The sequence below is a fragment of the Arvicola amphibius genome, chromosome 6 (assembly GCF_903992535.2).
Source record: "Arvicola amphibius chromosome 6, mArvAmp1.2, whole genome shotgun sequence".
In the NCBI taxonomy this organism is placed as follows: domain Eukaryota; kingdom Metazoa; phylum Chordata; class Mammalia; order Rodentia; family Cricetidae; genus Arvicola; species Arvicola amphibius.
The window spans coordinates 50,693,500-50,706,068 of NC_052052.2; the positions used below are offsets into that span (position 1 = coordinate 50,693,500).

The following is a 12,569-nucleotide window of genomic DNA, read 5'->3' on the forward strand; positions in this document are numbered from 1 at the left end:
TGCCACCATGCCAGGTTTTATTTGATGGAGGAGCTGTGTTTCTTTAGGCACTTTACCAATGGAGGTACATTGCCAAGTCCTGGTAGTTGTTAGTTTTCAAATCTACATTACAAAAATAAGAACTAATACTGTTTGAGCTGCTAGACCCATCCTGATGAAACAGCTACTTAGGAATACTTTCGCTTGTGATCCTGAAGGGCAAAAGTGAGACGTCCAAGGATCTCATGCTAGAAGCTTAATTATTAACCCAAAAATGGTTCTCTTTATTTCTTTTCATAGTGCCTTAGCCAGAACTAGCTGCAAAGCTCTACCATGGTTCTGTAAACTTCATCCCCCTGACAATTTCTTGCCAAAGAAATGTTTTTGTTACCTCAGATATACAGAGAAATAAAATAGGTATACAAATCAAACATTTACTGATTATGGATCACAAAGAGCTTTCAAAAATAATTCCTTGAAATACCTAAAATTTCAATGTTTATAAAAGATGAAAGCAAGCTTCTATACTAATGAGATAAATGTGTTTATTTACTTATTTCTTTTTAGATTTTTTTATTTATTTTGTATGTGTACATATTTTGCCTGAATGCATGTATGTATGCCATGCCTGTTGGCCATAGAGGTCAGAAGAAAGCATCCGATGTCATAAAATTGGAGTTCCAGATGGCTGTGAACCAGCATGTGGTTACTGAGAACCAAATTCAAGTCTTCTGTAAGAGTAACAAGTCCTATTAGCCACTCAATCATCTCTTCAACCCCTTATTTATTTTTTAATTTAAAATATAATTATATCACTTCTTCCTCTTTTTGCTTCCCTCCAATCTCCACTCAAACTGATTGCCTCTTTTTCTTTTATTATGATTATTATTTCACATATAAATATGCATAAATACAACTTCTGAACCAGGTTTTGTTGCTTGTGTCTATACAATTAATTTCAGGGTTGACCACTTTGCATTGGATAACCAATTAGACATCTCATTGTTAAAAGAGGGTAATTCTTCCTCTCTTAACAGTCACTAACTGCCTGTAGCTCTTTGTCTAGCAGTGGGATCCTGTGAGATTCCCCTATTCTGTGTTAACATGTCTATTGGTTTTGTCATTGATCAGGTATTATTTAAGCAGACATATTATTTAATACTCATGAATGAAGTTTTCCTGTCATTTCTAGGAGACAACAATCTCACAGCAGACATCATAATTCTCTCACTCTTAAAATCTTTCTGCCCCCTCTTGGGTGATGTTCCCTGAGTCTTATATGAGTTGTGTTGTAGATATATCCATGGGGACTGGCATCTCCATTATCAGTTAATCTCTGCATTATGGTTACTAGCAGTTTCCTCTAGTGCTCTCCATTTATTGCCAAGAGAATTTTCTTTGATATGGAAGGAAAGCTAAATTTATCTGTGGTTATAGGGTATGGTTTATAATACATTTAGGAATTATTCTGCTCTATTAACTGATAGCTCTACAGTTCTAAGATCCATAACCTCACTAGTCTTGAGTAGCTAGATTTCTAGTGCTAGGCATGATTTCCTTTCTGTTCAGTAGACCTTAAATCCAATTAAATAACTGTTAGTTATCATCAAGATATGAATGTTGCCATTGCATCTTGTAGAATATCTTGCCATTCTGGTCACTGCAGGTATGATACATATACATTTTAGCTGCATAGGAATATTGATTGCTTCCCTCCCTTGATGACTTGCTTGGAGCTTTCTTATACTGTAAAAGCTAGACTGCAGGGAGGAAGATTTTCACTCAGACCCAGCATGTATTTCCCAAGTCCTATGTTTGCAGTGTGCAGTCTTCGGGCATAGGGACTTATTTTCAGCCTGTGAAAAGCAACTAAAGGCAACAGCAATAGACTATACTGTTCAGGGAGTCACATGAACTATCCAGACCAACAAACCCAAACTGAGGCTTTGCATGCTTGATTCTGTGATTTTTGCTTTTGATCGTCTTCGGCTCTTTTGAAAACACTGTCAGACCAAGTGGCATAACTTCATTTAAGGTGTATAACACATGTATATTTTCATGTATTAGTTATAACTTTTAGGTAAATATAAAACAATACCATTTCTTAGGCTTTGTCAAGCTTCCTTATTTGTAAATGCTATTATTTTTTATATGTTATTTATATAAAATTTATATATTATTTATAAAGAACTAATTCTAGAGCTGAAGAGATGGCTCAGGAGGCAAAGCACTTGCCACACAAGAAAGGAAGACCTGAAGAATGAGAGTTCAGAAATCTAGCACGCACATTCATGCTAGAGAGGAGTGGCATCCCACCTCTCATTCTAGCCCATAGGAGAGGAGGACAGGATTCCTGGAGCAAACCACTTAGCTAGTCTAACCAAATCATCAAGCTCTGGGTTCAAGTGAGAGAATCTGCCTCAATACATAAGGCAAAGAATAATGAAGGGAGACACCCAACATCACCCTCAGCCTTCCACAAGTAGACACACGTGCCCATATATATATATATATATATATATATATATATATATATGCATGTGTGTATATGTGAACACCACAACATTCATATACACAACCAAAGAATTCAGTCTCAAAGGAATATTTGTTACTGCAGGATGTAAAGCATCTTCAACATTTTTTAGATGTTATTTGATTGAAATTGAACAATATTTTGATATTTATAGTCACCAGTGCTAAGAACACCTCATCATGTGCTTCAAAGTTGCAGAGGCCTGTTTCAAGCTATTTCTGAAGTTGAAAATCCTATCCTAATCCCAAGCCAAACTTCATCGAATCCATTTTCACGAAACTCAAGTTAGGAACTCAAGCATCAGCTTTGAACACCAAACATTCTGACAAAATATAATCCTAAAATACGCTAATTGGATATATTCTGAGGAATGATTGTGTAAAAATATCGAGGCTCTGTTGTCTGTAATTAAGCCCACTATTTCTGTATGAACAGCAAACTCTACATACAGTCAGAACCCTGTAGTTCCAAACGCACAGCAGTCTAGAGTACAAGCCCAAGGTTGCATGACATGATGCAAGTGCAGTGTGTGTGTACATATGTTGTGTGCTCTGACCAAGGCTGCAGTGAAGTAAACATGCATGAGAGTGGCCAGAAATGCCTTGCAAGTTAGGTTTTGAGTGAATATACAGTTATTGCACATCCAAAAACTTCTAGTGTGTTAGAAGGTTGCTGCCCAGGGTTTTAGAAGTTGGGTTATACCCAACCACCAAGTAACAATGAGAAGGCACTGTTTTGTTGTCCAGATAAGACTATCTAATCTAAGCCACTAATAATTATGGGCCTGAATGTTTTACATAGGATTTTAAAAATATATCAGTGGTAAACATTTTCCAAGTACCTTGGCTCTCTTTCCCTTTAAGTAAATATGTTCTATCTAATATTTGATTTTCAGGTGAATTATGGAGAACTACTCTGGTTTTTAAAAGGGGCAAGTTCGGACCATTTGCAGAAAAATGGAACTGCTATACACCCTAGCCCAAGGAAAACTCCAAATCAAAGGCACCACAGACAAAGGTATGTTCTTCCTTTGTGTAGGCATATTGTCTCTCCATATCTCAGGCCATACTGCTATAGTAGATTGAAGTGCTGTTGCCAGTTAGTTTTGAAAGTTCAAAGTTTAAGATGAAAGATGCTTAGGTTTTGGTTTTCAGATGTCATTTCCTTTCTTGTCCTTACACAGTAGGAAAAAGTAGAAAGAAATCCTGTAACCTCTCCTATAACGGCAATAATCCCTTTCCTGAGGACTCCGACCTCATGACCAAAGGCTCCAGAGTTTGAATTTGTGAACCTAACATTTAGTCCATTGCCCTAGACTTCTAGATAGAGCTTTAAGGATAGGAGAGGCATATTTACTTGAGTAACTTACCCAGTTCACAAACGCTCTCTCTCTCTCCCTCCCTCCCTCCCTCCCTCCCTCCCTCCCTCCCTCCCTCTCTCTCTCTCTCTCTCTCTCTCTCTCTCTCTCTCTCTCTCTCTCTCCCTCTCTCCTCCTTCCTCTCCTCCTTTCCCCATCCCTCCCCATATCTCCTGACTCTAATTTCTCTCCCTCTCAGCATAGAAAGTAATTTGACTTTAACTTCATTTACTTCTTAATATCAAAATATCTGCCTTTTTGTTTCTGTTTGAAAAAGAAAAATCTCATTACAAAATAAGAAAGACTCATGTAGGGTGTAGAACTCACCTATAAAGTATAAGGCTAAAAGTAGGTTTTATTAGCGAAGTCCTAGATTATCTGTTTTGGCAAAGGATTTGAAATATAAAAATAAGTAATGTTTCTCTTTAGATGCAAGCAAAAGAAATGTCAGAACATTTTTTAATCAAAGTGTATGTGAGAGATATATTAGACATGAAGCAGAATGGAGTGTGAAATGTTTGTGTTTCCCAAGAATGGTGAGGGGGTTCAGTTGTCAGGAACATGAGCTTCTTTGCCAAAAACCTGGGTTTAACTTCTTTACTACAGAATAACTATGTGACCATAGAATTTGCCACCTCTGCTGGGCTTTCAGTGTCCAGTGGGAAACAGAGACTCAAATGAACTTCCTTTCATTGATTTTTAATCAATGAAATAAATAGTAATAAATAGTAATAAAGCCATCCAAGATCAGTAAATATCATGTTTTCCCTTTTCTGAATATCATTTACCTTAAATTTAAAAGTGTTTGTATGTGTGCTTGTGTGTGTGCATGTGTGTGTGCATGAGCGTGTGCATGTACATATTTATTCTTGTGTGAATATAGGCAAAAAACTAAAAGGATACCATGAAAGAGGAGGAGAGCTAAAGGGGTAGGGAAAAAAGAACAATGGAATTCATGTGCCTGAAGGCAGATTTTGGGTGGTGGACACTCTTGGTGAATCAAGGGAACCAGTCAGAGGTATGCAGAGAATCATGGGACATGAGTAACAGGATAGCTGAGAACAAAGTATAATGAGATATGTTGCAAAACTGTCATAATTAAAAGTTTTGTGTTCCACTCTACCACAGAAGGTAAATTTTAAAAGAAAGTAACAGAGGCAGAAGGATAACTCTGAATTCCACATCAGACTTTTCTACACAGTAAGTTGAAGACAGGCAGAGGTATGAAGTGAAATTCTGTTATAAAACAACTAAAAGTAAAATAAAATAACATAAAATAAATGGATAAGCACAAAGTCCTTTAGAACAGTGCCTGATACATATTAGTTTTTATTATTTCTCCTTTCAGATGGAAATGAGGCTACTTCATAATTAGAAGCTGTAGCACTGGGGATGAATGTCCCTGGACCAGGCAGTAAAGTTGATTCTGTTCTAGAAATTTTGGCAAGTCCCACTGGAGTTGTCACATGTACCAGGAAAATTACAGTTTACCCTTTGGGTTCTTAGTCTCATTAATAAAATAATTTAGGAAGGAACTCAAAATAAAACTCAAAGACAATTTTTTAGAAATAAAACCCAAGGCAGACAAGATGTAAACCTTGGCAGCTGCCCCACCAGACAACAGAGATGAAGAGGAGGAGGAGAGGAGCCATGACACTATGACACCTGAGCTGAGCCAGCAAAGAGGTCTGACATATGACAGGCAGGCAGCCACATAGCGGGGAAGAGCTTTGGAGAAAATGGAACCCCAAAGGGTTATGAAAATCATACTTAGGATAGAAATAGAAAGAAGAAAGTCAGAATTGTGGAAAGAGTTACGGAAGTGAATATGGCTTTGTCTCAGTAACTGACTACACAGAGAGTGACAAAGCACATTGTCTCATTAAGGGGATTTTTTCCACCTCTTTAGTATGGCTTATTGTGACCTTGACTTTCTTAGAGGTGGTCCCTCTAAAGTGATTGACCTGCCCAACTGGATTAACTCTAAAGGGAGAAGATATGGTATGTCTCTATCCACAGGTAGATCCCACTCTTTGCTACAATACTACCCTCCTATAGTTCACCCCTTAAGTGTGATTCATAAATTTTGCAAAGTTTCATTGCAAAGTACACTCTGCTGAAAATAGTAAATCCCCAAATAGAACAGGCCTATTCTTTTTCTTATGTGATCATAATGTACAGAAAATTATATTAGTACATGGATACTCCAGCTAAGGGTGGCTCAGGAAACAGCTATGTTACTAGGAGCCATGAGTCATATAAAATATAAGTAAGCAACAACCAGCCTTCATGTACTATAGACAATGAAATTATGGTCCTGGGAGGTTACTGACCATCCATTTAGTGCCTGGCTACTGGTACCATTCATCTGTTATTTAAAGACGCAATAGCCAGATGTGACTGTCTTAATAATTATAGATTTGCATGTAAGACTATAAGTAAATGTTATTCCCAAAACACTAGGTCTTCCCAACACAAAGAGGAAGGTTAGAATGCTTGCAATACATCTTCCCTATAGAGGGTTTCCTGTGTAAATCACCCATTACAATAAGGTAGCATCTGTTTGGCTTTGCTTGTGGCAATCAGTAGTTTGGACAGCTATTAGTAATTAACTGAATTTAAAAGCAGAATGATTAAGTGGGTTAAGAATATCATTTACTATTTGTTGCCATTTTCCTCTCAAATGAGAAAAGAGAGCTGGAAAAGAAGATTAGGTGCCTAGGTCTATGTAGTAGCCCAGTTGGTTTGTTTCCCCCTGATAAGAAATTGTAGAGCTCATTTCTGTGAAAAAAAATGTGTTAATCTATGAAAACTGCACATACAGCCCATGTCCATGCTACTAACATTTATGTGGATCCCAGGAAAAGCTGAACCAAGAAACACAACATGAAAAAACAGAGACTTTTAGCAAACCAACATTTTTAACAGTCTTTGATTTGCCTCTCTAAGCAGCACACCCCCTCAAGGTTCTGGCTTACTGTCTGAAGTGAACAAGAGCTTGCTGGAGATTTTGAAGATGGCACTAAGAACATGCCAAGGCAGAGTCAACATAGACAACCTCAACCTGAACTTTCGCAAAGAAGATCAGTCATTCTCTGGCTGTCTTCCCCTGCCCAAGGTAACCAAAATTAGATTTTAGATTTGTCAAGAGCCAACAGAAGTACTAAATAATATTGAGTTTATATTAACAATAAGGTACAGCTATGATTTGTATTCTCCCTTGAATTACATCACACCACTGTTTTGTTGTGTGTGTGCTTGAGAAGAGAAAAACAAAATAGAGAAGAGATTTTTAAAATGTGCAGAATTGGTCCAGCAATTACTTAAATTGTGTATATTTAATGTTAATAATAGAAAAGATGATAATATCCAAATAATACTTCACAATGGAAACAAGTACTTTTCAAGGCCAAACTCATTTCTCACATCCTCTCGCAGCTTCTACGGGGGCCAGCATGTGGCATCTCATGCCTTGGGAGCATCATATTTTAGGGTTGATGTAATTTATGGTGCACAGAGCTCAGCATGCTGATTTGAGACAGTAATTACCAGTGCAGATGTGTTTCATGGAAGAGGACCCAGAACTGTATTAATTCATGAATCTTCCGTAGCCAAATAAACTGATCACTCAAAGCTATGTTGGATAGAGGTGGAATGATGATTGTTGCTATTGCCATAACTGCACTGATAATAATACCTCGGCTTCACACTGCTTATTTCTTACTAGGTGCTAATCACTGTGCTAAGTGCTTAACTGACATGATCTCATGTAACATCAACCAAGTTAACTCCTTACACAATATCATGAAATATATTGACTATCGTGAAACATGTTGTTACTGGTGTTATCACTTCATAAGTGAAATAAATTCTGAATTTTAAAAAAGACAATTGAACTAATTCCTGGGTCACAAGTAACAGGGGGCAAAGTCAAGAAAAGGTTGGAAACTGGTGAGCAAAGAGAATTTAATAAATAGTTGATATCCAGTAGATCTTACTGACAACAATATTCAAAAGCTAGAAATTGGAACATTAGGAAAGGTTGGAAATTACAGGGAGAAAGGTTCTATCAAACACATTGTCACATATCCTTCCTTCTGACCATGCAGGGGTTAAAACTGAGGAAGTCGAAGTAGTTTCTGATATTTACTAAGAAAGCAAAGATACAACACAGTAGAGGTGGGTTCTCATTCCCAAACAAAAGCTACCATTCTCTGAGACTGCATTTATGCAGTTGGCATGCAAAGCAAGGGTTATGCTAATGTCTGTGTGTGCATGTACCTGTGTATATGCATACTGTACATACAAACATGTTTCAGTAGAAAGAGAATAATGCAGGGCAGTCTGAACTTCACGAGTTGCCTGTTTTGTATTCATGAGAAGACTAAGAATAAACTAAGAAGCAACAGTTCTTTATTAGATTGGAAACCACGTAATGCCACCGGTGAAGCCTTTTGTTCTCAGACTTATGCATAGACTATAACAAAAATAACTTGAAAATTAAAACACATTCACTTAATCTATTTTGGTCTCAGATTTACATCTGGAAAATGTAGGTTCCAAATAACATCACCTTTGACTATTGTAGAGATTAAATATGTGAAAGTATTTGTATACAACCTCATACACAAGGCCCTAAATAAATTCTATAATACACACACACATACACACACACACACACACACACACACACACACATCAGTTTTCTGAGGTTTTTGGCCTGTGGTCAGATGATACAACATTAAACTTTGGCTATCAACTGTCTTTAAATGTTCTTGTCTACAGCTGGCCCTGAAAGCTTAACTTTGTGGTTCAAATCCAAGGAAATGGGATGTATTTTCCTTAAAGCTGGTCTGTCTTTCATGAGCCATCTGGCATCTCTTAAGACATCTGGAACTCACTCAAAGACTAATACAGTTCTGGGAGGCATGTTAAATAGAATTCGGTTTCCTCAGAATGTGAAGCAAATTAAGGCCCAAGGGATATTTGATACAAGAAGCAATGGGGTACAGCCACACCACAACTTCCTTTCTCCTGGACCCTAGGTTAAAAGCAGAATGTAAAGACCATGCTTGTACTAGAAGCATTGAAGTCTTGGAACTGTAAGTCTTAACTTTCTTAAAGTGCAGAAGAAAGAACTTTCTTAAGTAGTCCATGACAGCTATACACTACTCCTTACCAGAAGAACAAACAAAATAAGGATAAAGTGGGAATAAAGGACCCAAAGTCATCTCAGTTCAAAGTGTTTGCAGACCGCTTGTAGCTCCCAAGAAATTGTCAAACATTGTCTAAACATTGTCAAAAATAATCTACAGATCTTGTCACCCACTTCAATTGAATTTTGACCAGTGACCAAAAAAAAAACCCTATAAACAAATTTGGTATCAGTCATCTTTATCCTTCATCTTGCTCTCTTGCACATCTTCAGTATAATGATGATTTGACAAGATTGCAAAGGCAATGTGAATCCACTTGTATTCCTTTATTAACTGTTCCACTGTCTGAGCTCCTCTTCTTGTTGCTGTAGAAAATACCTAGCAGAATCAAAGAAGGAAGGGCTTATTTTGGCTCACAGTTAGAGGGTACAGACCATCGTGGCAGGTAAGTTAAAGCATTAAGAGCTTTCAGCTGAATATACTTTAAAAATACAGCAGAGGAATCAGAATTTAGTTATATAAGGAAAAAATAAGCTTCCATAGTGAGAACTTTGGTTTTTATTTTATTTCTCTATTTTGTTCCTAATTTCCAATGTTGCTAAGTCACTTTAGGTTGAGTCTCTATTCTAACCTTATATCTAATATGCTCTGCCTCCCCCACTCAAGTTTGTTTTTGCAGCTCACTTTCCTCTTTAGATAGTCAAGGATCCCACTCAGGGAATTGTGCTACCCACAATGAGGAGGTCTTCCCACCTAATTTAGCAGTTAGCCCCTGAGCCCCATCCCTCAGGTTATTCTAGATCTCGGTGACAATTGAGATTAGCTGTCACACCCACCCACTGGGGACTCTGGACCCCCCCCAACCCTGAATTTCCTGTGATCCCCCCCTCCCGCCTGCCAGAGTAAACAGCTTGTTTTCCTATGCTTGCAGCTGCTCTGAGCAAACAACTTGTTTTGCAGCTGCTCTGAGCATGTGACCCTCAGGAGTTCCTGATGGGAGTGGGTGGTTTCTGGTGGGCTTGCAGCTGAGAGTTAGCACATGGCCACTAGTCAAGGAGACCCTATATAAGCTGCCCTGGAACATAATAAAGAGGAGAATTCTTGCGTTACCCCCCCCCCTGTGTGTATGTGTGTGTGTGTGTGTGTGTGTGTGTGTGTGTGTGTGTGTATGTGTGTGTGTTTCAATCTTGAGCCCCTTGCCTGACTCGCAAACCTTACCATAGCACGTGGCACATAGAGCAGACATTGCGCTATACCTGTTCATTTCCTGAACAAGGAATACATTCACCAGGACTGTCCAAACTTGAGCATGTAGTCTCAGTTTAACACGTTTGAAGAACTTCTAAAAGTCCCCTTTGAATGTGTGCTAACATGTCAGATTCCCTAGCCACCTTCTACAGTTTCTCCGTCATTCTTTTCATATTTCATTGTTTCTATATTTCTGTCTTAAAACAGTCCAAATATTTCAACTACTTCTGGATTGTTTTCTGCCTTCAATGCAATAGTCATATTTCTGATCAATATTATTTAATTGACTTTCAGTTTTGGATGCATTAATTACTGTGTGTGCTAGGCACTAATAACAATAATTTGATTTTTTTTGTTCACCAGAAAGTTAAGAAAAGGCAAATGCCATTAAAATTCTGTGACAAAGAAAGTTAGGGGGAGCCCTTAACTTGAACACAGAACTAGACACCTGTGTAGCTTATCTAAAAGTGGTCCAGAGAGACTCTTGTCAAGATACAGGTTTGACCAAGAACAAAGAAAGAGAAGATAAAATGACAATCTGGATCAAATGAACAGTGTTAATCATCTCCAGAATATGGACTAAAGGAGACCATGGCCAGTTAAAGAAATAGCTTCCAGTCAACTATGGAATAAAAAGTATGAATAAAAAGACCCTGTGTATGAAGGGTCTTTCCGAGGAGTTTATATTTTATCCTATAAAATCCTTGTAACCACCAAAGCATTTTGAATGTTTAAGTGACATGATGACATTTGAACTTTCAGGAACATTTGGAGAATTTTTCAAACAAGTGAAACTGAAAGGAAAGAGAGCCTTGTAGGAAGCTGCTCCAGTAAAGCAGAAAGCAATCCTGATGCTTTAAGTAAGGCACTAACAGGCAGGATGGAGACAGTAGGAAAGATAAAGCAGGTTTGGGTGTGTCATTGAATGTGAGCTGAAACTAAATCCAATTCATCAACTTGTTTGATGATAAAACTATTAACTAAAATAAGAAACTAAACGGGAGTGATGTGAAGGAGTAGAGTATGGGCTGATGGACCGAATTTTGAACTTGTTGTAAGACTGAAATTATATAATGATTTGAGACTCTTCAAGATGGATGGGACAGCATAGGAGCACTGTAGACCACTCCAGAACATATGGGAGAGTGAGGCTGTAAGCAGACAGAAGAAGGTACTCCTTATGGAGTCGGTAGGCAAGAAAAGCCAGTGGAAAAGATTAGCATCAAAGGAGATATGGGAGCATTAAAGACAGCAAGAGAGTTGCAGGAGAGTTTGTAGGAACTAACTGGAAACCCATAGAAGTTCCTTGTAACTGATAATGATGGTTGAGCCAAGTAATAATGTAAAACACAAAACATAGGAAAACAGGAGCATGTAACAAGTATCCAAGCTCTTGAGACATTATTAGCATAAATAGTCCCTTAGTCTGTCACTTGCTAAACAATGTAGTTTATTTACTTACATGAAATAAATGTCTTTACTTCTTTACTTCTTCTTGTTGTTGTTGTTGTTTTTCAAGACAGGGTTTCTCAGTGTTAACTGCTTTAGCCATTCTGGAACTGGCTCTTGTAGATCAGGCTGTCCTTGAACTCACAGAGATCTGCCTGCCTCTGCCTCCCGAGAACAGAGATTAAAGGAGTTTGCTACCACTACCCAGCTAAAAGTATTTACTTCTGATTGAAACCATTTCCTTATTGAGATAAAATTATTAAGCATTTCTTACAAAGAGTCATCAGTTTTAATATTTATGTTTTAAAGTTATGCTTTACTGGTAATCCTGTGTAACACTGTCTTAATTAACTTTTCTGGTAGATGTTTTCATTGCTCCTCATGACTGTCAGTCAGTTTTTAGCAGCCATCAATCAGCCTGTGTCTAGGTACAATGATGTACTCTTTCTAATCTGCTATTCATTTTAGCCTACAGCAAAACTGAACATTGACAGAGTGATCTATTTTGAGAATAGACTTTCAATATAGGTGTTCAAAAACACATCAGTATGCTATAATCATGTAAAAATGGCAAAATGTGCGATCGATTTCTGTATCTCTGCTTTTTTGCTAACTTCTCCCCAAACCCATTCCATTTGCATTCATCTTTGACTTGAATCCTTTATTTTCCAAGACTGCTAAGCAATAGTGGTAATAAAATAAATGAATAAAGGACCATCTCACCTTGGAAAAGACACTACCTCACAAGGAAGCACAGAAGGGCGATAGAATTGCTGCCCTGTCAGGAAGAGGCATGAAACTACAGCAGAATGGGCAACACCAAGATACTTACCATTCTACATAGCAC

The 12,569-nt window shown here is 37.8% G+C and overlaps 1 protein-coding gene across 1 annotated transcript in view; it reads left to right on the forward strand.

Moving 5' to 3' along the window:
* C6H1orf87 (chromosome 6 C1orf87 homolog) overlaps nt 1-12,569 on the forward strand; it is a 70,429-nt gene that overhangs the window by 33,192 nt on the left and 24,668 nt on the right. The window contains 2 exon segments of the mRNA XM_038333501.1: nt 3,408-3,529; nt 6,822-6,987. Of these exon segments, the coding sequence (XP_038189429.1) occupies nt 3,408-3,529; nt 6,822-6,987 (288 nt within the window).